The sequence below is a fragment of the Musca autumnalis genome, unplaced genomic scaffold, assembly GCF_047663935.1.
Source record: "Musca autumnalis isolate F117 unplaced genomic scaffold, ASM4766393v1 scaffold_4, whole genome shotgun sequence".
NCBI classification, from domain to species: domain Eukaryota; kingdom Metazoa; phylum Arthropoda; class Insecta; order Diptera; family Muscidae; genus Musca; species Musca autumnalis.
This window is the reverse complement of record NW_027411977.1, coordinates 17481150-17508778: the sequence shown is the minus strand read 5'-3', so window position 1 is coordinate 17508778 and position 27629 is coordinate 17481150. Positions and strand designations below refer to the sequence as shown.

Here is a 27629-nt window from a genome sequence, read left to right as displayed (position 1 = left end):
GAAGTGGCCTTAAAATGGATTTAATCGCATTGATGTGGAATATTGACAATTTCGAGTTCCATATTTCATAAAGTATGGGCTTCCGAAACAAACAAATTATATCGTCCAAATCAGGACCACAAGAACTACATTGTTCAAAGTATGTGCTTCCACAAGAAAAGAATATACAGTCTTAATCAGTAACAATCAGGACTATATCGTTTAAAAAAATTCAACAATATCCGAAAAGTGACATTAAACTGGATCTAAACGCAAAAATGTTGAAATTTTTTGAAATTTCTGGCTCCATGATTCTGACAAGAAACAAATTTTAAGGTCTTCTCAAGGCACATTTATAGAAGGTATCAAGGAAAATCAGCTGGGACAGAGATATACCCTCTGCCTGTGTAAATTTAAACACTTTTTTTTTCCAAAAAACGTATGTATTTAGGGGGTTTCAAAATTTTGGGCGTATGAATCGAGAAAAATGTTGATTAGGATTAAAGTTCAAAAGTTTTGCGGAGGAGGTACTTAAAGGAATGGACCAACATAAACTATGGGGGTTCCATAGGGGGTTTTTACAACCTTTGGGCTGTTTTCTCAAGAAGTATGGACTTGCCCCTGAAAAAACTTTTACCATCGTAATTGAGGCAGCGAATGTAAGTTGCTCCAACAAAAATCAAAGTGATTCGATAGCAGGTCTTAAAGTGAACTTATCCGAAATTTTGTGTGGGTTTTTTTCTTAAACTTTCAGGCTATTTTCTCAGGAAGTATGGACTTGCCGCTGATGAAACTTGTACCGTAGTATGGAGGGCAGTGAATTCAAGTTGCTAAAACAAAACCAAGGCGATTCGAGAGCAGGACCTAAACTGAAAATTTCCGAAATTTTGTGTGGGAGGTACCTGAAGGAATTTACCGATTGGGTCCATATTGGAATCTCATCTAAGTCTGGTAGAAGTTTCACGATGTGTAAAGTATGGACCAAATCGGTTACTCCCAACAAAAGTTATCGTGCGCACAAATCTTCCGATCATTTTCGAACTTTTGTGGGGTGGAGGTACAGGAAGGAGTGGACCGATATAATCCATCTTCGAACACGAACTTAGTTTGGACAAAATATTACGAAAGCCAAATTTGGAACGAATCGGCAGTTATCGTGCGGGAGTTATCGTGCGCTCCAACCACAATACACGGTGACATAGGGGTTTTTTGCAACTTTCAGGCTATTTTATCAGGAAGTATGGACTTACCCCTGATGAAACTTGTACCGTCGTATGGAGGGCAGTGAATAAAAGTTGCTAAAACAAAAATCAAAGCCATTCGAGAGATGGTCCTAAACTGAACTTTTCCGAAATTTTGTGTGGCAGGTACCCGAAGGAGTGGACCGATTGAGGCCATATTGAAACCTTATCTAAGTCTGGTAAACATTTTACGATGGGCAAAGTACGGACCAAATCGATTACTCCCTTCAAGAGTTGTCGCACAAATTTTCCAAACATTTTTGAACTTTTTTGGGGGAGGTACCGGAAGGAGTGGACCGATGTAGCTCATCTTCGAACTTAAACTAAGTTTGGACAAAATATTACGAAAGCCGAAATTTGAACCGAATCGGTTCATCCGTTCGAGAGTTATCGTGCACTCCAGCCAGTAAGACAGACATACAGGCAGACGGATGGACATGGCTAGATCGACTCCAAATTGTCTAAAACACATTTCGTCCAAACATACTTGGGGTCTAAAACCATTATTTCGATGAGGCACATTTTGCCCGTTAGCATAAATGCTGAGGTATAATGACAAATTTTGATTCAAATTTGTTCTATTTTAGAGGATTTTCAAAATATACTTAAGTTTTTCCTGAGAAAAATTTTAAAACGACCCAATTTCTTCTTCTTTTATTTGCCCATCCGTTGTTCGGATATAAGCGATCATACATTAAATCGTTTTACAATAATTATATTACATTTCAGAATATATAAATATTTTCTTATATATATTTTTGTTGTTTATATTGTCGGCAGTTCTCTATTTTTGGCCGCCCTAAACAAGTTCCTTTCGTCATCGTAGCCAGTCCAATCTTGAATATTTTTAAGCCAGGAGATTTCTCTTCTTCCTCTACTGGGTCTTCCTTCAATTTTCCCTTTGAGAATTGTTTGGATAAGTCGGTATTTATCATTTCTCATTATGTGGCCGAAATATGAGATTTTCCTATTTTTTATCGTTTTAATCAATTGTCGATCCACGTTCATTCTTCTTAAAACTTCATTGTTAGTTACTCGATCGGTCCAGGGTATTTTTAAGATTCTTCTATAGATCCATAGTTCAAATGCCTCTAGTTTTTTTTCATCTTTGGCTTTAATTGTCCATGTCTCGGCTGCATATAGTAGTACAGACCATACGTAACATTTCACAAATCTAACTTTTGTTTGAAGCCCGATATCATGACTTGTTAGTAATTTATTGTATTTATAAAATGCTCCTCTGGCCATCTCTATTCGACATCGAATTTCATGTGATATGTCCCATTTGTCATTTATCAATACTCCCAAATATTTGAAGGTAGTTACTTTTCCAATTTCTGTGTTATGGATTGTCAGCGATGTGTTATTATATGTGTTCTTTCTACTGATAATCATGTATTTTGTTTTTGTGATGTTAATTTTAAGCCCATATAATTCGCTTACCGTTGTAAGTTTGTCTATTGCTTTTTGTAGGCCATTTAGACTGCTTGCTAGAATTGTCGTATCGTCTGCATATCGTATGTTATTTATAAGAACACCATTTGTTCGTATTCCCATTTTCTCGTTTTGCAAGGCCTCCGTGAATATTTTTTGGGAGTAAATATTGAATAAAAGAGGCGATAATATACAGCCCTGCCTGACGCCCATTGATATTGCGATTTCGTCGGTGAGTTCGCCGTTAACATCAATGCATGCATTTTGGTTCCAGTATAGATTTTTTATACATTGAATTTCTTTCCCATCTATCCCAATTGATAGTAGTATATCGATTAACTTGTGGTGCTGGACAGTATCGAAAGCTTTCGCATAATCTATGAAACATATAAAAACGTCTTTTTGCACTTCACGACAGTTTTGGATCAGCGAATGTATGCTTAGTAGCGCTTCTCTGGTACCCATTCCTTCTTTGAAACCAAATTGTGACTTGCCCATATGAAGTTCGCATTTTGCATAAATTCTTCTATGGATAATTTTCAGGAAGATTTTTAGGGTGTGGTTCATTAAACTTATAAGCCTATATTCATCGCACTTCTTTGCATTCTTTTTCTTTGGTATGGTTATGAAAATCGATTTTAGCCAGTCTTGTGGATATTGACCACTGTCATATATGTGGTTAAAAAGTGTGACTAACATGTCTATGTTTTCTCCATCTATTAACTTTAAAATTTCTGAGGGAATTTCGTCGGGACCAACTGCTTTTCTATCTTTAAGTGAAGCAATTGCGTATTCGACCTCGTTCTTTTCTATATGAGTTCCGGTCAGAGCGGGTTGATTAAAATCATATGTTGACCTCTCGTCATCTGTAAACATCCTAGTGACGTAATCTTTCCAAATTCGTTTTCTGTCGGATATTTCAAATGCAGCTTCATTATTTTCATCTAATAATACTCCTGATGATGAATTCCTGTGTATTCCAGCAGCTTCTTTTAACTTTTTGTGTAAGTTAAAGTCATCGTGCATGTTTTGTAGCATTTCAATCTCTTGGCATTTCTGTTGTAAGATTGCATTTTTTGCTGTTCTGGTTGCATTGCGAATTTCCTTATTAATTTCCCAGTATCTTTCAAAATTAGTGTTTCGATATTTACTACGTTCTAAGCGAAGCTCCCTAATTTCGTCAGTAATCCATTCTTCTTGTTTTTGTTGGGGTTGATTTCCTAAATTATTTCTTGTAATTGAATTAATTTTGCATTTTATATTGTTCCAAATATTTTCAAGGTCGCCTCTATCGATGTTCTGCAGCGTGGAATTTACCCGCTCTTTTATATCTCTTTTTATTAAGGGGTCTTTAAGTTTTTCTACGTTAATTTTTGGCCTTCGATTTTTTCTCGTCTTTCGGACGGCAGAGATTTTAATTTTTAAATTGGCCAACAATAGGTTGTGGTCAGACGGAACGTCTGCTCCTGGGAACGTCGAGCATTTTGTTACAGTTGTGCAATATCGGCTGTTTATTATTATATAATCGATTTGATTCCGTATAATGTTGTCCTTATTGTCTCTTGGAGATTTCCAAGTATATAGCCTTCTTGGATGTAGGTGAAAAAGGGTATTTGTTACTGTCATTTTGTGTGCTTGGCAGAATTCCACTAGTCTGTCCCCTCTATCGTTTCTTGTTCCCAGTCCATATCTTCCTGTAATGCCACGTATTTCATCATTTCCGACTTTTGCATTGAAATCACCTTGTATTATGGTTATTTCGTGCGGTTTTGTCATTTTTAATAGCTGTTCTAGTTCTTGGTAGAATTGCTCAATTTCCTCCGAACTTGAATCACTTGTTGGGGCATAAACTTGTATAATATTTATATTAAGTGGGCTAGCATCAATTTTAACAAGCATAGCTCTGTCTGACATCGGAACATATCCAGCAACACATGCAGCTATACCGTCTTTCATAATTACTGCAACGCCTTTTCGGTGATGTCCATCTAAATTCCCTGAGTGGTATACTACATGAGTATTTTGTGACTTGAAATCTCCACATTCTTCCCACCATGTTTCACTTATTCCAAGTATATCTATATTGAGCCTTTTCATCTCACTTATGGTGTTATTAAGCTTTCCGATTTCAAAAAGACTCCTTACATTCCAGGTTCCGATTTTTAGGTTATGTTTGGTTTTACCTCCGGGGATTCTTAGCACCCTCGTTTGGCCGGAGACTGAGGGCCGTGTGTTATGTATTGTAGGCTTCATAATGTATGATTTTCAAGGAAGAGTACTTCAGTGGTTTCCCGTTGCCTTCTGAAGGGTTTATAGTTTTCCTTCTGTGTTCAGCCGCTCGATTCGGGTCAGACGCTGTTTACAGCCGCCCAATGTGGATACAGTCGCTGTTGTGTAAGTTTTTCGCTGTGCAGAAGCCGAAGTTGTGGATCCCACAGCGCCTTCTGTATTTCAAATGCAGCCATTCCAGCTGTCTCAGCCTCTGCCTGCCATTTGTACTAAGGGACCAGCTGCCGACCCTTAGGCTAGATTTTGGTCACCCCCGGGTATTTTATTTCCCCGATGTCCGCCATAGAAATGTATGATGAACGTTCTTATTCAATATTTTCTTTGACATTTAATTTTCAATAACAACAACGTTGTTTTTGTTAATTTGTTAGTTATTGTAATTGATGCATCTACCTTATATAAATGTGCCCTGGGTCTTCTAGATTAGATCCTGAGATCGTAGTATTGGAACACTTTAATAAAAATTGTTTAAAACTTTATCACTTTAGAGGAAGGAACACTCACTTGATTGGTAAATATAATGGCGCCTTCATGCGTCTTTTAATGGCTCCACGTCTGTAGGTAGTATTATATCCAAATGCAAATTCAGTTCTCTTTGAATTCGAGTTATGTGCTGCTTTACGCTTTTTTTAGAATGTAAAAAAGCGTTCTTTATTTTAATTAAAATGTTTTATTTGTTTGATTTTGTGTCATCGATAATGAAAAAAATTTGGAATGGTTGTTGGTTGGTAGGTGGGTGGGTGGATAGTGGGTAGGTTGTATGGTGTAGGCGGCGTAGATAGGTTCAACTGCTATCTATTTTTGTTATGGTTTGTTGTTTTATAACGGTAATAATGTGGTGGGTAACAATTTAATTTCGGTTTCATTACAAAAACAAACAACACCGGCGAACGACGGCGACTGATAACATTTTCACATTCAATATGGAAATATTAATAAACATTTTCCGGTACAAATTTAGAGATCTTCTTACTCATGCCAATAATATGTAGCATTACGTGCTTTAGTTGTTGTTCTTGTTGTTGTTATTGAGGTAGATAATAGCATAAATGTGGGTAGGTGGGTAGGTCGATGATTGGTTGTGGTTATGCCCTCTTTTAATTAAATTTGTTGTGTGTTTTGTTTAGTATTTTTTTTATTGGTGTTGTTGACTTTGAACTTATAAGTGAACGCACAAAAAAAAAAATCACAACACTTTTGTCGCGACCAACGCGATAACGATTTTGCACAAAAATATCGTTTTTTTGAAGTTCAAGGCGCCACTTTCTTTTCAAGGCATCGTCGCCACCATAACATAACCACCATATGTTGCTTTTTGATAATAATGAGTAAACTATTTGCGCGGTTCACACACACACATACACTCAGATTAAATTGTATGACCAATTGATTTGTTGAAATGCTTTTGTGGTTTTTTGATTAAATCGCCGTATAGCTGTTGCGGTATAACATTTTCAGTACAAGCGTCCGTCCGTTTCGAGTTGCGATCATTTATCGCTTGCATGGTTCTCAAACGCGGGTTGGATGATGACTGCTGGTGTAGCCAGCCAGCCCCAAAAGTCAGCTGCAATCGCCACTCGCCGAGAAACAACAAACATTTTTACCCCTATACTATTCTTCGGTTTGTGGGGCAACAACAACAACAACGTCAATATACACGCACGAGTTCGGCAGTAGCAGCACGAAATATACCATAATAAACAAGGTATGTATAGTCAGGGATGGGAAAATTTAAATGTATTGAGAAACAATAACAAGAAAATATTATCAGAGGTGTTTAAAGACCCTCGATTTAACGGATGATATTTTTTTTATTTTTGCCTTATATTAAGGCGAAGGCCATTTATAGTGATATTTAATTAATTCTCTTTCGAGTTGAGCTGTTAGGCCTTTAGAGATACATTGAAAAATTAGGAGTCTACCGAAGTCCCACGCATCCAACCATTACACTACGTTTCACGGGTGGTAAAGCCGATCTTCAGGTGTATTAGGATATTGTTGTTGTGGCAGACGAAGGCAAAGCTCAAACCTAGTATCAAACCTATGGCATATACCCTTTCATACAATTAAATCAAAACAAGTAAAAAAGTATCAGACGGCTTTGCCGACAGAGATAGATATACCCTCAGCCTATGTGAATTGAAAATTGCATCGACGCAATTATTGAATTTTTGTAGAGGAGGTACCATAAGGAGAAGATCGATATCGGCCATTTTAGAAGTTAAACTAAATTTGGACAAAATATTAGGAGATCCAACGTTTGGACCAATTTGGTCGCCTCGTTCAAGCGATGGTGGTTATCATGAATGAAATTTCCCCGTGAGTTTTGTTTTTCCGCCGTTGAAACGTAAGGGAGAAAGTGGAAAAATTCACGGGGAATTGCCGTTCATGATAACGCCCAATATCGTGCATACCATTTTAGTGGTATTTTTTAAAAATCGTAGGGAAGTACAGGAATTTGTTGCCAATCTTCGAACTGAAACTAAACGTGGACACCTTTTGGGCTGTTTTCTCAAGAAGTATGGACTTGCCCCTGAAAAACCATTTACTGTCGTAATTGAGGCAGCGAATGCAACTTGAATCAACAGTAATCAAAGCGTTTCGAGAGCAGGTCTTAAAGTGAACTTATCTGAAATTTTGTGTGTGGGGTACCCGAAGGTGTGGAAAAAATATAGTCCATATTCAAACCTGATATACATATGGCAGATATATTAGGATGTGCAAAGTAAGGACCAAATCGGTCACTCCCATCAAGAGTTATGGTGCGCACAATTTTTCCGAACATTTTTGAACTTTTGTGGGGGAGGTACCTGAAGGAGTGGACCGATATGGCTTATCTTTGAATTTATACTACGTTTGGACAAAATATTACCAAGGGCAAATTATGGATCGAATCGGCAGATCGGTTCAAGTGTTATCTTGTTCTCCAACCACTACAGGCGGTGTCATGGGGGTTTTTGGGTACCTTTATGGGTATTTGCTCAGGAAGTGTGGGCTTGCCCGTAATGAAACTAGTACCGTCGTATGGGAGGCAGTGAATACAAGTTGTTGCAATAAAAGTCAAAGCGATTCGAGAGCAGGTCCTAATCTGAACTTAACCGAAATTTTGCGTGGGAGGTACCCGAAGGAGTGGACTGATTGAGTCCATATTGGAACCTTATCTACGTCTGGTAAAAATTTCACGATTAGCAAAGTATGGACCAAATCCGTTAGTCCCTTCAAAATTTATCGTGCCCACAAATTTTCAGAACATTTCCGAACTTTTGTGGGGGAAGGAGTGTACTGATATAACCCATCTTCGATCTTAAACTAAGTTTGGATAAAATATTACGAAAGCCAAATTTGGGAATGAAACGGTTAATCCTTTCGAGAGTTATCGTGCGCTCCAGCCAGACAAACGGACGGACATGTCTAAATCAACTCCAAATTGTCTGAAACTGATTTCGTCCAAACATACTTGGTACATTTTGTCCGTATGAAAGTGTATATACCCTCGTTAGCATAAATGCTGAGGGTATAAACACGCATTGTTCCACAACATCCCATACGGGACAAGGGAGACTTCTCTCATATCAATGAGTGCACCCCGATTCATATTTAGCTCAATGATATGGGACCTACTGTTTATCGCCGAGTACGAACGGCGTGTCTTAAGACACCACTTGTGGAGAAGTGTTACAAATGAATTATATCACCGTAATAATGATCCCATAGACTATGGGGGTTATCATGAACGACAATTCCCGTGAATTTTTTCACTTTCTCCCTTAAATTGCAACGGCGGAAAGACAATATCGTGCCCACCAATCATTTTCAGGGCCATTTTCGGGCAATTATGTCACGAACTGTGGACTTGCCACTAAAAAATTCAATCGTAATCTGAACCGCAAGTAGTACCTTTTATGAAAATTGTAAAATGAACCTCGAACAGTCCTTTAGTTGCACTTAGGCAAAAATGGAACTTTTGATACAGAGGTAACCGATGTACTTTCCTATATAGACCTCCTCGGAACATGACGTATTTTTGTAAGAAACATTTTCAGAATTTCGGCCACGTCGGTTACTCAATTCGAATATTGTGGAATTCATTAGGCATTTTAGTTGGTGGCCACAGGTTCTTAAGAACATTCTAATCAAGACCACAGACTGCTGAAAATTTCAAAACCATCCTCCAACGGCACTTAAACATCACTTAATGCTTTGAAGGAGGAGGAGGTGAAGGAGGTAAGGAATTTGATCTATCTATGGAATACTACAATGAACATAATTTAGACGATCGAGCGGTATCGTGCATCCCAGCCAGCCGAACAGACCGACGGACAAATTAAGATAGACTCCAAATTATCCGAAATGGATTCAATCTTAACATATACAGATTCTAAAACCACTATTTTGATGAGACATATTTTTATACCCGCAGCCAGATGGTAGGTCCACTACCATCGGAACAACCTCCATTAAAGTTAAAACATTTTCGTCAATTCAAGAATGGAGTTACCGATTTGGTCTTTTTTAGTATTTTTTACTGGTAAATATAAATTTCGGATATGGACTATATCGGCCTACTCTTTCCACATTTTCCCACAAGAAATTTAAAAAATGCAGCAAATGCGTTGTCCTCGCAAGTCAATACTTGAGATAATTGGCCAAAAGCCCCGATGGCAGAACCAACTAAATTCACTGATGGAGACGATAATTAATCATTTGGGTATCCGATTTATCCGATTCGAAACTTTGCACATCGTAAAATTTATTCCAAACGTCCATCATTTTCTAAGAAATTCTGTATCAGACAACACCATTAGGCATCTCCCTCATAAAAGTTCAACATTTTCGCTTTTGTACCGTTTACGGGCAGTTCGAGGATCGAAATTTTGAAATATTTCCCTTGTAGCCGATTTAACAGCGATATAATATTCTTCGTAGGCAAGTCCATGCTTCCTGAAAAAAATTCTACTGTGACGAACTAAAATGGCAGGTTGGCACGACCACAAAAGTCAACACTTCGAGTTAAAGGTCATCATTCAGATCGTATCGAAAACTTAGTAGCGGATAGTCATCGCGACCATGACTACAGCATTTTAGTGTTTTCTTGGGGAAGCCTGCGATATGTCCCAATGTTTCGAAAACAACTTCATATAGGGAAAATGCTCCTAACTCCGGCACGTACCAGTAGTCGGCATCTTTTGCATTTGAACTGAAAATTACTGTAACAAAATGTGAAAATAATAATAAAAAAATAAATTTCATTGAACTAAGACCATTTATTATATCGGAATTTAACTTTTTGGTAGTGAGCGTTTTTCAACACATTTAAATGAGCAAATTGTCAATAAAATTTTGTTGTGATGGTAGGTAATATTCAAAAGAACACATTCGAAAAAAATGATTAAAAAATTGTTTTAATTCTGCCATTTTAGCTGATGCCGACTTTAGGGACAAGAAAATGTAAAGTTTGCCAGAAGTCGGCATGGGTTTAAAAACTTTCGCGCTGTCAATTATTTTTGGCTCGCAATTGTAAAAATATATTAAATAAATACTTTATAGTCTAATTGATAAAAACAACTTCAATAAAAATGAGTATTTAAGCAATTTTAGCCCATATTAGGCCTAGTTTGAAGTGCAAAATTAATTGGAATGTGAACAAAAATGCAAATAATTATGTTGATGTTCTAAACACCTACAAAAGAAAATTTTACTGATTTCCAAATGTTAACAAAATCTTAAAATTATTTAATTTTTAAATGTCATATGGATTAAAATAAGACTTATTTGTGTAAAAGGGCGTTTGTTGTTGTTTAAAATAAAAGAAATGATCCACTTATAACATTTTATTACTAAAATACGATATGCCGACTACTGGAACAATTCATGCCGACTATTGCAAAATGGTGCCGACTACTAGCATAAAAGTACTATTTTACTAAATTCTCATTTTTCTCATCTTTTATAAGAAATAATTCAACATTTTTTTATTTCATCGAAAAGTAAACAAAATTTCGAAGCAAATAAGCTTTAGTTCATAGCAATTGGAAAAATTTACTCGGAATGGTGAATGATTGAAGTTGGACAAATCCTTAAAGTGCCGACTATTGGTACACTTACCCTACCTCTCGTCCTTAAAATTTGTAGTAGTTTTCATTACAAACTTTTTTATTCTTCGTAATGACCAGAATTCAATTCTTTAACAAAATCCACCTTATGTATATTTTTGACTTTTGAAATATACTAAATTCCCATCCCTGCCACCCGACTGCACATATGGACATACAGTTAGTCAACTAAATTATTGCAAAACCAAAATTATTACAAAATTTTAAATAAAACAGCATTTTGGTATAAATAATTATCATTATTAATATTTTTGTTAACAATGCAATTCTTAAACATGTTTATTAATATAATAAAATAAAAAGTATCTAAATTTCACTAAACATTTTCTTAAAATTAACAAAAAGGAGTACAACTCATTATTTGCACTGTCAACTAAAGAATTGCAAAATTCACAACTTTTCAGTTTTTCACGGTATTTTTCGAAAAGTTGGTTTTAATATTTCCTATGCCCACATTTGGCATCAAAAACAGCTTGTAAACGTATATGAATTTAATAAATAAGTTTCGGTATGTCATGTTCTAATGGTATTTTTTAGCCATTCTTCTTTATTGCATTTTATTTAGTACCCCAGGTTAGTGGGCGACCTATTCCCGACTTTTTTTAGGTGTACCCATGAATTGTCGATGTTGGGTTAATATTTAGGCTTTGGACTCGGGTGTCAATGACTTTGGTGCAGTTGTATAACAACCAAGTCCTACATAAATACGATTTATGAGGAAGGGTCGTTGTTTTGGTAGTATTCATATTGCAATTTTTTGCATTTTCAGGGTCAACAGGTCCAAATTTCTTGACGTTTTTGGTTAAATAATTTTTAAAACACGAAAATAAACGCACTCTGTCATTGTTTCCTTCAAAATCTAGATGTCACCAACGTCACTGCTTGGTATACAACCCAATACCATAATTGACAGTTTTCCGAACTTTGCGGTATGTATTAAATTCTTGTTTTCCATGGCTATAAAGGGGTTTCGCAGTACTTTTTGAGGCCCATCGTGATAGTACAATATAATTTGAGTCTTATCAGAAAATATAACGTCATCCCAATACTTAAGATGGCATGAAAAGTTGTCTGTAACAAGTCTGAATAGTTTCTATATGTTGTGCTGGGAGGGCAATAGCTTTTCTGGCTTTTCCATGTGAAACACTTACTCCGAATTCTATTTTTAAGAGAAAAAGCATTTATCTGGGTCTGCTTTGGGGTCTTTCGTCAATTTCTTTAATCAGTCTCCTGCCAATTCGTGAATTTACTACTCTTGGCCTACAATGTGACGTCTTTAGTTTGAACCTGCCTTCTCTCTCTCTCTGTGCGGTATATGATGTTGCATATAGTTATCAGCTTATGAGAGGTGATTTTAACGCTTTCTCTTGCGGATTTACCATTATTATAATTGCAATTGACCAAATGTAGCATATTTTTCGAAATCCGTTTACCTGAGCTTCACTTTTTCTGAATATACCGCCTATGTTACACACAGAACAATTAATGTATGATCAAAAATTATGGGTTTACATGTCCACATACCATAAAATCATAAAAATCCTTAATTGAAAAAAATCGCTGGGAAAATCCCACGATTTTATTGCACATTCATTCATTTTGCAACTATTTAGTTGACACCACAAAAACCAGGTACCTGTACTTTTTGCCCGTTGTTTTCGTAATTTACGACCGATTTCTGCATTTTTTGGCTGGGTGTTGTCATTAACAGGTAAATCAACAGATATGTACAAAAAACACAACATTATTGATAGAATTTCTTGTAGTAATTCCTAATTAAAAATCAAAATGTTTAACAATTCATCGTTTGCAATAATATAGTTGACTAACTGTATCTCATACACATGTAGAAATGTTATAAACAAAAAATGGGGGGTACACTACCAAGCAACAACTACCTTCCTTCTCCATACTCCATAAACATCATACATATGGCCCAGACGACTTTACTACCCTCTCCCAACAATAAAACCGCACACTGAAGAAGTTAGCAACAACACCTTTCTTGTCACAACACCACACACCGTTGTTGATTTAAACAATCTTAGGAAAAAAGTGACCATACGTTGTCGTTCCACTATTTACCCAATAACGGGCTTTTATTATAGAGTGGAACACGATTTATGGTTTGCTCACATGATGTGGATTGTTTTCTGTGTGTCCAGATATCAAATTGCCTATCAAGTGAAAAAGCAAAGAAAATTAAAAACAAACAAATAAACCGCAAATATTACACACCCCACATTGGGTGGTGGGGTGGTGATTGGCTGAGAAAAATAAAAACACAAAAACCCACAGATTTCACAAATAAAATGAAATCATTAAAATTTCTTCGCTTTGTTACTAATTTTACCGTTACACCACCTGGAGTGAAGGAAAAGTTTAAAGTTGATTCATAAATTGACGCTTAATTGTTATTAAAATATATAACGGTGGCAAAGCAGGGCAGGCGTATAACCCGCCAATTGTTGCTTTTTCGCTTTGTTTTTGTAGATTAAAATGATAGCGGCGGATTGCCTGCCAGCCAACCAGCCTGCCTGTCATTCCTATATAATGCACGATCCGCGTCTGCTGTGCCCTGTCCATGTATTGGTGTTGATGGTGGTTGTGGTCGCCGTTGTCGTCGGTTTGTATTTTTGTTGATATGGTGCAAACGCCGTTGTGACCGACGATCACGAGTTGTTTATTCAAATATTCTAGATTTGTGTTACGTTTTGTTTTGAAGAATGATTGTTAGTGTATTTGTTTTAATTTTTTTATTGTCGTTGTTGTCATAATTTGTTGTTTTTACTGGAGAATTACCTCCTCCTCCATTGATGCCGGTGTATGAAAAGGCAAAAAAAAAAAAAACAGAAACAGAAACAGAAATAGATAAAATAAATTTTAATGTGCCGCATTAATATACATTGTAATTATTTAAGTAATTAAATATTATTTATTATCGTTTTTATTATTATTTGCATAAATACTGTAAATAATACCCAAAATATAACAATAAGAAGGAGGTAGAGAAGAAACATCAACAAACAAAATCAGAGAACGAGATGTACACACGATGAGAGAGAGTTGTTAGAATCGAATCGAATACATCGCCTAAAAGTAGGCACAACTTCGAAAATTTGAAAATAATATATAATTTTTTTTAGAAAATTTATTGGGGGTTATCATGAACGGAAATTCCCCGTGAATTTTTTTACTTTCTCCCTTGAGTTGCAACGGCGAAAAGACGAAACTCACGGTGAAATTTCATTCATGATAACCCCCATTAAAAAGTTTTTTTTTTAAAGCACAACAAAAAAAGCCACAAGAAATACAAAGAGACAAAGAAATGTCGATAAAAACATACAACACTGCATGTCATAATCAGGGCAATCACAAATATTTCCTCCGGAATTTTCCGCACGGAAAATAATTTAAAGAAGTGAATTTCTTTCAAAACCAGTATATAATAACATTGCAAACTATTAGAATCACTTAATTATGGAATATTCTCGCCGAATCGACAAAAAATATTACCTTTTTGGTCATAAATGTGGAAATAAAAAAATTTGTGAAATTGGTGAAAGGGAACAAATTCCGCTTGGAATTATTATTCATGATTGTCATGAATATGAAAATGAAATCCCTAAAAGTAGGCAATATTTCACGAATAAAGCAGCGTCGAACAATTGGGCGCACGTGTGCGCTCAGTGAACGTCACTCAATGACACCCCGTAAAGTATGCAATAGAAAAATATAGTATGCATTCGTGCCTGACAAAGGGAGATTTCATACATAACACAACAGCGGCGATGCACGCAGTACTAAACACCAGCCGTTGTTGTTCCATTCCCTGAAAATGCAGTCTTTTTGTAATTTAACTGCAATCAACTCCGAGGTAAGATCGAGGTATTAGTGTAGTTCCTGAGTCGGAAGAAGATCATGGTCGCGGCGGTGCAGTAAACCAAACTCAACAACAACTGCAGCTTACAGAGTTGTGATGGTTGCTGAGGAAGAATCGCTCCAGAATGGAGTTGGCTATTAGCTTTACTATTGCACCAGCCTGTCAGGACGCTTGTGACTGGCTCTATGACCCGTAGGCTTTTCAAAGGTCATAACTCTACATATTTCATTTTTACTATTTTCATAAATCAAAAAGAGAGGTAACCAACCGAACAAGAACTCTGTGTTTACAAAAATACAAAAACATACCCATATGGTTTTGACACGTGCCGAGACATAGCCCCAATTTTTTTTATTTAGGTGATAATTTTAGATATAAATCATGTGTGTAACCTTCTCTTCTCTTCTAGTCTGTCTACATTTTTATGGAGTTTAGCGCAGACACAATAAACCATTTGGTGGTTAAAATTATGACTCTTTGTTGATTTGTTTACATTTCCAAACAGTGTTAATAGATATCGAGGTGGGGGTAAACCACATTTTGGTTTATAAGGAAATGATAAATGAGTGACATAAACGTCTGTAATGTGTCGCTTTTTAATGACCAAAAAACGGCAAGTCATCGAAAACAGCAAATCAATCAAATTCACAACATTATTTGACATGAAGAGATAATGTAGATAATGTATATGTAGGAGTTGAATGTTATTCTTATAGAAGTTTGAACAGTTCTGCCTCTCAAAGAAACACCGAAGATTTAAATTTCAAATGAACACTTTTATTATTACTCGGAGCAAAGTTATCAGATAGTTACTATGTAACGCGTTTGAATGCATTTTGCTGAATGAGTGAATTCTTTAAATTTCATTGTAGTTAGCTACTACTTATGAGAAGCAAGATTCTAATCTAGAACTAGTTGCTTAAAGTATGTAGTAGTAACTAAAAATATTTACAGGGTTGCATTTATCAGTTAAATTTCAAATTCAATTCAGAGTTGCATTCTGGAACTTAAACTAGATTACATTGGGGATATATAAAATAAGCACGTTTACTAGGCTGGGGCGATTTGGGCCCTTCGCGTTTCTTATTCCTGAGATTGAACTGAGCAAAAAAGTCCACTGGGCCATATATCTACCGTGAAAATCGAGCCTCCCGATTTTGACTTTTTAGTTTTTTATTGACGTTTTTTGGATATTTTGGCATATAACAGCCAAACCATTGGGATTTTCGATCCAACACAAAGACAAACATTGTAGCTAAGACAGTAATTGAAAACTTTCTAATACATCGCAAAAGCATTGGAAAACCCCCACAAAAAACTATAACTGAATTTCTCAAAATTTTCAAAAATATAATGTTTTTTTGTTTTGTTCAATAATTATTTTCAAAATTATGAGAAATTCAGTTATAGTTTTTTTGAGGGGGTTTTCAGACTTAAACCACTATAAGTTAGCCATTTGTTAACCGATTTAAACAAATAATAACTTGTTCTAAAGATATTATTCATCCCTTTAAAAGGAAGAAGGACCACTAGAAATCCGTTGTGAAAAAAGAAGATATGTCCGTTTAAATTTGAAAATGTAAGAAACCCAGATTTTCACTACTTTTACCGTTATAAAAAAGTAAAACGAAGTGACCCAAACGAACTAAAGACATTGTCGTTGTCCATGGATCCCAACACGATATAATTTTGCATCAGAACACTTCAATATTTTTCGGGTCAAATTTTGTAGCACAATGTCATTTATCGACATTTTCCGAAAAGTTTGCACATTCTTAAGGCCAAAACTGCCTGAAGGAGCGTTCCAATGTTTTTGCGATGTATTAGAGAGTTTTCAATTACTGTCTTGGCTACAATGTTTGTCTTTGTGTTGGATCGAAAATCTCAATGGTTTGGCTGTTATATGCCAAAATATCCAAAAAAAACATCAATAAAAAACTTAAAGTCAAAATCGGGAGGCTCGATTTTCACGGTAGATATATGGTCCAGTAGACTTTTTTGCTCAGTTCAATCCCAGGAATCAGAAACGCGAAGGGCTCATTAATTTTTTTTCCTCCCACACAAATCGCCCCACCCTAACGTTTACATTTGAATTCAAGATTATAGCTTAACATATTTAATCAAATATCTATAGGAATACAAACAAAACGAATGCATGAGTGAAAAAAACAACAACCAAGTGATGTTTTTGTTTGTTTTTGTTCACGCATAGTGTACGTGAGGAGAGTAGCTCTGGAGTAGATGTAGGCGTTGGTGGAGTAGCTACTGTTACGAAAGTATTTGGTGTATTTAAATTATTTTAAATGAATTTCCATTAATTTAAGAATTTTAAATTCCAGCGTAAATTTGTATTAAGCATTTACTTTATTTAAATCAATTTTACAACAACAACTATTGTATAGAATTTCACTTACAATTTTTCATGTTTATTTTGTTATTGTTTTTGTTGGAATCTCACTTTCTTATATTCATTTTTGTCTAATATTATTGATGAGAGCCCATATGCGTTGCCATAACAACAAACCAATTTTTTTCTCTCTTTTCCTATGCCAACCCTTGTTTAAAAAAGTGACATTACTCTACGATTAAATCTGTTATTTATTTTGGACACCATTGCTAATAAACTTTCTACATCGTGACCCCATCCATTGTAACCCCTTCAACTCTTTCTTATTTATTACCTCTGTTCCATTGGTTGTTTACATTCACCCGTCTGTTCGCATTTGTATTTGCTAATCGGTTAGTATTTGGCCTGAACATTGTAGAACCTCTTATATTGAGGAGGCTAGAAGAGTCTATGCATCAACGAGCTAGTATAAATACGGAAGAATAGCAGAATGGCGAGTTGAGTTGTAATTCAGACCGCGAACTAATACCATCAGTTAAGAGTAGCCTGAACAGGGTAAAGCTGTATGCTTAGTGGAGACAAAGTCTTATGTAAACAAGAGAATAATGTAAATAAAGCATTGTTGTTGTAACAGTGTTTTTATTATGTTTGTATGTTCGTTCCTCTGTTCAATCTGGCTCTGGGTCTATCTCCAGTTCCAGAAAAATGGCTGCTTCGATGGGATGTAGCCACAGATCCACTGGAGTTAGATTAGTAGGTTTGGCGGGGCAGTTGAAAAGGTGTTCTGCGTCGTGCGGGCCCATGCCGCATACTGGGCAGATGTCTTGCACGTCGCGATCGATTTCCGCCCAATAAGAATTTAGGCGACTGCAATATCCCGAGCGTAGTTGAGCTTGGTTTGTCGTGGCAGCTGACGCTCCTTAGCTGCGATAAATGTACTCCGAGTACTTTATTCACACTATAATTGCTTAAGGCCTTGGCAACTGCGTCCGTGTGAATGCTATTCAATCCTGCTTGATATGCTTGTTTATCTAGGGGTTCTCTCCTGTATCTTTGGACCTCTCCCTCTAGAGCATGGATATCCTTCCTGATCTGCCTGAATGTGTCGGGCCTACCCACAAGATGGTCATTGGGATGGCTCACACGGTAACATCCAAGCAGGTACTGAACGAAAGCATCTCATTGTGTTGCTTTACTGGAAGAATCTTTGCCTCCGCATGTATATGGTCCACTGAAAATTTGAGGAGGCATCCTGTTGCTGTTCTCAGGGCGGCATTCTGACAAGTTTGAATCTTTTCCCAATTCGTATCACATAATCTCGGGGACCAGACTGGATCCGCATAGCTTACCACAGACCGACCTATCGCGTTATATGTGGCCAACAAGGTTTCTTATCTGCACTCCAAGTGCTGCCGGCTAGATAAGTGTACATATGTTTGTGCATAAAGCATTGTAGGAATCCTAATTTAAACGAAACCACGTTTTATTTGGTATAAATCGTATCGTAACACCGGATTAAGTTAAGCCTAATTCCATAACAGTATCATACACAATGGACCCAATTATCCCACTGAATAGTTTTCTGCCAATCAGCCATTTTAGTTGGCCACCGTAGGATTTTTAAAACTTTTGGACCATTCAGAAAGCATTGAACTGCCCACGAAATACATTATATCACTTTGAACAAAACAAGACCACTAGGGGCACATTCATTAAAAAGTTCAAGACTATCCTCGAACAGCCCTTAAACTGCACTTAGGCGAAAATTTTGTGTAGAAGGTACCTCAAGGTATTATCCGATGTAGACTTTTTGGAACTTGATGTACACTTTTATGTTTTGGTTAAATCAAATAAACAATTTGTATGTTATCGTGATCAGCATCCAGGGTTTTAAGAGCTTTTTGGTCAATATTTCCGAAAAAATTATACCATAGGGGCCGCGAGGTATACCTGCTGTAAACATTTCAAAACTATCAGGGAGCTGGTCTTAAACTACACGTTTAAATTTTGAAATTTTGTGTCGGAGTTTCCTGAAGGAATTGACCGCCGATATGGCCCTTGTTCGAACATAATCTAAGTTTGGACAAAATTTAAAGAAATAAAAAGTTTGGTCTAAATCTTTATCGTGCGCACCAGTCAGCCAAAAGGACAGTTAGTTCTAAACCAACTCAAATTTGTTTGAAACGAATATAGTCCAAGCATACGTGAGGTCAAAAAAAAAATTGTTGATGAGTTACAATTTGAGCCACCGTAGTGTAGTGGTACGCCTTGCACTCAAAAGGTCTGCAATTCAATCCCTGACCAGAACATCTTGAGTATTTCAACCATGAAGTGGTGTCGGACTCGGCAATAAAAAATAGGTCCCATATCATTGAGCCAATATGAATCAGCGTGCACTCATTGATATGAAAGAAATCCACCTTGTCGCTTCTGGGATGTTGTGCATACATTTTGATCTTATAAAAGTGTATATTACCTCGATAGTCTTAAGGCTGTGGGTATAAAAACGTAGAGTTTGGTGAAACTGAACTTAAAATCACCTCAACTCGGATCTATCCCTCCCCGTAGGGGAATAGAAAATTTACAAAATTTATATTTATTTTTTACATCTATTATATGGATATGTAAACAGACATTTGCTCCCTTCTGCCTCACATCTTATAATTACATAGGTACATACATATGTACATCATATATCTGCATGGGATGGGGAGGTTGATGGATATTTTGATAAAATATTTTGATAAAATATTTAAATAAACGAACAATAAACAAAGCGTGTGAATTAACTGATAACAGATTGTTGTTTGTGCAAAAAACATGCTTAAATCTTTTTTTTTTCTTACTTTAGGCAGAATTTCTCACAAAGTAAATACAAACAGTAACAAAATCAACAACAACAACGAAAAGTATTTTATAATTTTTCCTCTCATATGACTTATTATGGCATTGCGAACGAAGCACGCGCTTTTTTTGTTGTCATAATTATCCGATTTTTTTTATTCTTACAGGGGGAACCCCATAACATGGAGCGTGCGCGGGGAGCCACAATTGCCGCTGCTTTACTGATAATTTATATGGCCCTTAAATTAGAAGAGCAATTTAATTTTTGGGAAAGGTAAAGTGGAACGGGTGAATGGGTGGTGACATTTACTGTATCAAAACACGAAACGACGACGTACTTCTTCAACATGACATTCGTTGGTTGATTCGTCGTGTGGATAGAAGAAGAAGAAGTAGTATACGAAGAAGGTACTTACACAATAACCAGCAGCAGCAGCAATCTGATAATAGTTGTGGACGGACAACAGAAAAAAATATCAGATTGCCAGACATTTGGGCGTCATGTAAAATGTTGTTTTGTTGTTGTTGATTGTGTCAACTCTGTTGCTGTTGTGTTTGGTCGTTGGTGGTATTTATGACAGTGACGACAATAATCATCATTTGATGAAAATAATTATCGTTGAAAAATTAATTATTTCCGATTTTAAGGAAATTTTGTAAGGGTCGCAATTGCCCATCTAATTACACGCCTTTTTCAAAGGTAGCAATTACAAGGTTTGAGTATTAAGATTAGTGTTATCCAAGGCCATATTTTTTCTTCAGAAACGTAAACGACGGCAAACGTTTGATCTTTAATCTACATATATAATCAGTTGTGTTACATGGAAGCCGTCACCACGACAAGACTTTTATGCTAAAGGTACATACCTATTCGAAATACCAGATTACTATAAAACCAAATTAGAGGGCCTGTAACTTAATCTGCACTTGAAGTTAATCCTATCCTAAACTTGATTTAATCCTACCTTGGCACATCGTAGTATTTCTTCCTTTATAGGCAAACCAGAGGTCGTCCCTATAAACGAGTCATAGGTCGTTTTTATAGAAGAGCCAGAGGTCATTTTATAGACGAGCCAGAGGTCGTCTTTATAGACCAGCCAGAGGTCGTCATTATAGACGAGCCAGAGGTCGTCATTATAGACGAGCCAGAGGTCGTAATTATAGACGAGCCAGAGGTCGTCTTTAAAGACAATCCAGAGGTCATCTTTATGGACGAGCCAGAGGTCGTCTTTATAGACAAGGCAGAGGTGGTCTTTATAGACGAGCCAGAGGTCGTCTTTATAGAAAAGCCAGAGGTCGTCTTTATAAACGAGCCAGAGGTCGTCTTTATAAACGAGCCAGAGGTCGTCTTTATAGACGAGCCAGAGGTCGTCTTTATAGACGAGCCAGAGGTCGTCTTTATAGACGAGCCAGAGGTCGTCTTTATAGACGAGCCAGAGGTCGTCTTTATAGACGAGACAGAGGTCGTCTTTATAGACGAGCCAGAGGTCTCTATAGACGAGCCAGAGGTCTCTATAGACGAGCCAGAGGACTCTATAGACGAGCCAGAGGTCGGTTTTTATAGACAAGCCAGAGGTCGGTTTTTATAGACGAGCCAGAGGTCGTCTTTATAGACGAGCCAGAGGTCGTCTTTATAGACAAGCCAGAGGTCGGTTTTTATAGACGAGCCAGAGGTCGTCTATATAGACAAGCCAGAGGACGCCTTTATAGACGAGCCAGAGGCCGTATTTATAGACAAGCCAAATGTCGTATTTATAGACAAGCCAGAGGTCGTCCTTATAACCGAGCCAGAGGTCGTCTCTATAACCGAGCTAGAGGTCGTCTTTATAGACGAGCCAGAGGTCGTCTTTATAGGAGAGCCAGAGGTCGGCTTTATAGACGAGCCAGAGGTCGGCTTTATAGACGAGTCAGAGGTCGTCTTTATAGACGAGCAAGAGGTCGTATTTATAGACGAGCCAGAGGTCGTCTTTATAGACAAGCCAGAGGTCGTCTTTATAGACGTGCCAGAGGTCGTCTTTATAGACGAGCCAGAGGTCGTCTTTACAGAGGTCGTCTTTATAGACGAGCCAGAGGTCGTCTTTATAACCGAGCCAGTGGTCGTCTTTATTGACAAGCCAGAGGTCGTCTTTATGGAAGAGCCAGAGGTCGTCCTTATAGACGAGCCAGAGGTCGTCTTTATAGACGAGCCAGAGGTCGTCTTTATAGACGAGCCAGAGGTCGTCTTTATAGACGAGCCAGAGGTCGTCTTTATGGACGAGCCAGAGGTCGTCTTTATAGACGAGCCAGAGGTCGTCTTTATAGACGAACCAGAGGTCGTCTTATAGACGAGCCAGAGGCCGTCTTTATAGACGAGCCAGAGGTGGTCTTTGTAGACGACCAGAGGTCGCTTTTTATAGACGAGCCAGAGGTCGTCTTTATAGACAAGCCACAGGTGGTCTTTATAGACGAGCCAGACGTCGTCTTTATAGACGAGCCAGAGGTCGTCTTTATAGACAAGCCAGAGGTCGTCTTTATAGACGAGCCAAATGTCGTCTTTATAGACGAGCCAGAGGTCGTCTTTATAGACGAGCCAGAGGTCGTCTTTATAGACAAGCCACAGGTGGTCGTTATAGACGAGCCAGAGGCCGTCTTTAGAAACGAGCCAGAGGTGGTCTTTGTAGACGAGCCAGAGGTCGTCTTTATAGACTACCCAGAGATTGTCTTTATAAACGAGCCAGAGGTCGTCTTTATAGATAAGCCAGAGGTCGTCTTTATAGACGAGCCGAAGGTCGTCTTTATAGACGAGCCGAAGGTCGTCTTTATAGACGAGCCGGAGGTGGTCTTTATAGACGAGCCAGAGGTCGTCTTTGGTCAAGATGTTCCTTATATCGTTGTTCCTTATATCGTTGATTGTGTTTAGCTAATTGAAGCTAAAACATTTTTGCTAAAGTGCACTTTAAGAACATTTCTCGGGTCTTTGACATTATTATTTGAATGATGACATTATTATTTTCGAAATTTTTTGCAGCAAATTTTGCATACCTCCTGAGACAATGTGTCCCAAAAGCTCTAAAAAAACCTACCTATGGAGTGATGAGCTCGATGACTTGCGAAATGAGTATCCGATTTTGTCGAAACTTTGAACAACAACTTTGAAAACAGCTTCGGGTATCTTCCCTCACAAAAGTTCAAAATTTTCGCTTAAATGAAGTTTAGGGACAGCTCTCTGATCATTTCGATTTTTTTGCAGCATGTTTTGCTCGCGGCACTGATTACGACGGTACAATTTTTTTGGGCCTAATTTTCTGAGATAATGTCCCAAAAAAATCTGCCTAATGATGGGCACGATAACTTACGAGTTAAGTATCCGATTTGGCTGAGCCTTGTGGAAAATTTAGCCCCATAGTCATTTTTTTATTTCAAATATTTATTACAATAAAAAATTACAATCAAATCATTTAAAAAAAATAGCACCAGCATCTAAGGCTATCGGCTAAAGCCCCATAGTCACACATAGGACCACGTAATGAGGCCGATAGACTTAGCGACGGAAAAACATGTAGTTAGCTGCAACAGATTAAAAAACATCGATGTACGAAAGGTCCCATCTCTGTCGCCAGATTAACTCACAATCGATAATGTTGTGATTGATGGTAGACACACATGGGGTAATGGTAATAGACACCCACCTCTGTAGGTACAATATGTTTGGCATTGAAGTTACCTCTTCCCATTAACCTCTTCCATATTTGAATATTTATCAACATTTAAGTTTTTCTCCCTAATGGGGTCAGAGTCCAAGTAATTTTTCTTAATATTGCAATTTATTTATTTCATTTTTCACCTTGCAAAGGTTGCCGACAATGAAGTTCTTTGCTATCGCAATGATTCTTAAAAGCTTTTTAATGTCACTTTAGAAGAAACATTTATATAGAAACAAAAAATTGATTGTATTTTTCAACTATTTTTATTGAATGATGACATTATTATTATTTAACAGAAATTAACAAGTTGACAGTGGTGACGCCGGCCGGCCGGCACAAAGCGACCAGACCCAGCGAAATCATTAAATAACCTGGGGCAAACAAAAACACCACCCACCCACTCATCACCACCTAACAACAACAGTAGCTATTGTTTTACGAAAATAAAAAAATTGTCACATTTAACGTAAAACGAAGTGAGGTGTCTAAAACACACACATACCCGACCCCTCATTCATTCTCATTCCGATATTTATTTGATTGATGATCATCACACGGACAGCAGGGCAACAATTGATCGTCGTTTTGTTTAATTTACAACTCCAATTCAATAAAAATATTGCACAGACAATTATGCCGTGGGAAATTTAATGCTAATCATAAAAAAGTATTTATTTTCAACACAACTAATCGTTGTTGTTGCTATTTCTATTTTATTATTATTTATTTATTTTTTTTTTTTCAAATAAACAAACAATCAAATCGGCAAATCGATGATAAAGCAGACATTTGAAATTTATTAACACTTGAAGTTTTCAATGGAAACGTTTGTAGTTTTTTTATTAACACCTTTATTCGATCTCGGAACAGAACGGAACGGGACATTTGTTAATTGTTTTCATAAATAAATAAATAATCAGTCACCCAAGTCAGCCGGCGGGCAAGTCATACTTATTGAAGGAACAATTTGGTTTGGTGTGATCTCTTGAATCATGTGCAGGTGTTGTTTGGGTGGAGGGGGGGTTTGTAGTATGGTGGTGTGATGAGTATCACCACCAGTCATCCAATCCACCAATCATAACCTCAATGAATGGCATTGTGAAATTCACATGTGCGTGCAGAAGGTGTTAACGAGAAATAACTTCACATGTTATGGTGATAATGTTAAATAAAATTCTTAGAAGAAAGTTAAGTCAATATTGGTTTTCTTAAAAACAAAAAAAAAAAAATCAAATAATCATGGGAAATGTTTAAAGTACCTAAATTTCAACAATAAACTCTAAAATAAATTCCAGTTTTTGTTGAACTGTCAACAAAAGCAATATCAGCAAAAGTCAAATGCAAACAGAAAGACATACATATGTATCTTGTAATTATTTTAAAATAAATATTGTTGCTGCAACCATGTTAGCTAAACTCTAAACTTTTTCTGTTGAATTTCACAATGATAATGATAGGCAACAAGATGCGACACAAAAGTGCGTAATTTTCAACAGCTTTGTTGTTGTAAGATGTTACGCAAAATATGTTTAAAACTTTACACATTTTGAGTTGCGATTTTAGACATAATCTGTTGTAAATGTACGAAGTTTGGTGTGTAAATACATTCAAATGTACACTCTAAATTATTTGTTGAAAATTGCAATGAAAATTACTGCGATTTTTTGTTGATTATTTAAGGTGTGCGTAATAATTAACAAATTGTATTGCAATTTATGGAAATGCGCAATTTCAAACACAAATTGTTGCAAAACCAGTAGTTTCAACAGAATATGCTTGAAATTAAACACAAACTGCTTAATTTTAAACAAGCATACAAGAAATATATCTTCCACTAATATTGACACGATTTTAAAGACCCTAGTGTAGAGGAATGGAGATAATCCCAAAAATTGTATACAACATATGGGCAGGGAGCCGAAGGGTTCATATTTTTCCTCTGCGCCTTTGGCGGAGAGGTATTTGGTATATAAAACACATGTGTGTGTGTGTGTTTGTAGAAAATGCGTAATTGGTAATCACGTGATGTGAAAAATAATAGCTCTTGGATTTTCGTCATTTCCCAAAAATATATGAGCAGAAAAAAAAATTCGATTGAAAATAGCAAACAATTTTCATGGCCCATACGTGGGTGTGAAGACGCCGCCGCCGCCTTTTTGTTATTTAGAAAATCTTTAAAAAACAATTCCAATTATCTATTTTAAGATATTTCGTATTAAATAACTTGGGTAAACATTCCAAAAATGCATGTGGTCAGTTCGTGTTAGATTCACAAATGTTTGTTTGGCCCAAATTGCGGCTATTATTTATGATTCTACTTAGTGTTGCGATGGCGATCACCACTGCTCGCCAATCCGACAATCAACCACAACAAACAACAATATACAACAACCTCAGCTAGTCAGCCAGGCAAATATATAAATTTTATTTATCTCTTTTCAAGCTGATCATGTGAGAATTAATATTAATAAACTTCAGACAGGCGGCACGTGTAGAGTAATCGGACTAAACAAAAAATATTCCAATTGGAAGTTGGTAGATTGTGGATCACAACAAAGTATTGACCGCGGTCATTTTGAGGTGTGATACACATAAATATATTGTCAAGAAAAAATAAAACATTTAATTAATCTAATTAACAACCATTCATTCATTGTAAGTAATAGACAAACATAGACGATGGAAATCAAATAGTGGGATGATTTGTCGGCGTGATGAAACGATCTTTTCGCCCGCATATTGAATTATGGTGATGTTTGTTACGTGTTGTTAATTAGCAATCGGTAACGGTCTTTATGGTGATGACATTTGATAATGCCTTTATTATAGTTTTAGATTAATTTAATATTTCATTTGAATGTGTTAATTTTTTAAATTGTGAATTGTTAAGATTTTTCATATGGAGGGAGTGGTAAATTAATGAAGAGATTACGTAAAAAGAATGCTGTAACCGACAAGGAGAAGGGGAAACATTTCAGACATCAAAGTGTACTGATGGCGCAGAAGTTCTGAATGACCCTAGCGCCACCGACCAAAATAATTGATGAGCCCGATAACTTACAAATTAAGTATTCGATTTGACTGAAATTGTGCACGCCGTAAAATTTCTTCTTAGGTTCGAACATGAACTACATCCGACCCCTCTCCCTTGGGTATAGATACGGGCGTGTCACGATCGTGATACTACCCTTTTAGCGGTATTCACAATATCTTTGATGAAATCATTAGCGTTCTCTAGTTCACTTCCAGTCGTTTGGCTATTTATCATTTCCATGGTATCTTCCATATGTGTGACAAAAATTGATAAAGAAGTCGTTCCTCCTCTAAGGTTTTATCCAATGCCCATTAAAACGAAGGCTTATTGATTTTTGAATGAGGTTTTATTTAACTTTGACATTGATTACTTCCACATGGCTTGTTAACTGGTTTTATTGATAAAACTCATTAAAAGCTGGTTGACTAGTTGGATTCTCAAAGGCTGATTTCAAATACGGTTACGCATGTCGACTTTCGATTGATCGATTCGTCGACTTGTTGATTTTAAAAATTCTAAAAATCAATGAACGCAAACAAACGAAATGGTTCCCGTACCATTCACACAAAGTCACAAACTTTTCATTTTTTCTGAATTGATTCGTTCTCAAAACAAAACAGCAAACTTTTCAACTGAAGAAGAACAAAACTGTACGATTGGTGAAATGTACTTCGGCTATGCTGTTCCGAGTTGTTTCATTTACGAACGGAACAAATTGAATCGTTTGCTGTGCGAATTGATCAATGACACATTCAGACACACACACATTTGATTACTTAACA

General features: G+C 36.7%; 1 protein-coding gene across 5 annotated transcripts in view; it reads right to left on the bottom strand.

Moving 5' to 3' along the window:
• Window positions 1-27629, bottom strand: part of LOC141401127 (uncharacterized) — a 73796-nt gene that overhangs the window by 24547 nt on the left and 21620 nt on the right. The window contains exon 1 of one of the 5 annotated variants that reach the window (XM_073981005.1): window positions 5448-6535. The exons of the other annotated variants lie outside the window; for them this stretch is intronic. Within the exon in view, the coding sequence (XP_073837106.1) occupies window positions 5448-5476 (29 nt within the window). The 5' untranslated portion in view covers window positions 5477-6535. Of the gene's footprint in view, window positions 1-5447; window positions 6536-27629 lie in introns of those variants that run through there. 5 annotated transcript variants of the gene reach the window in all.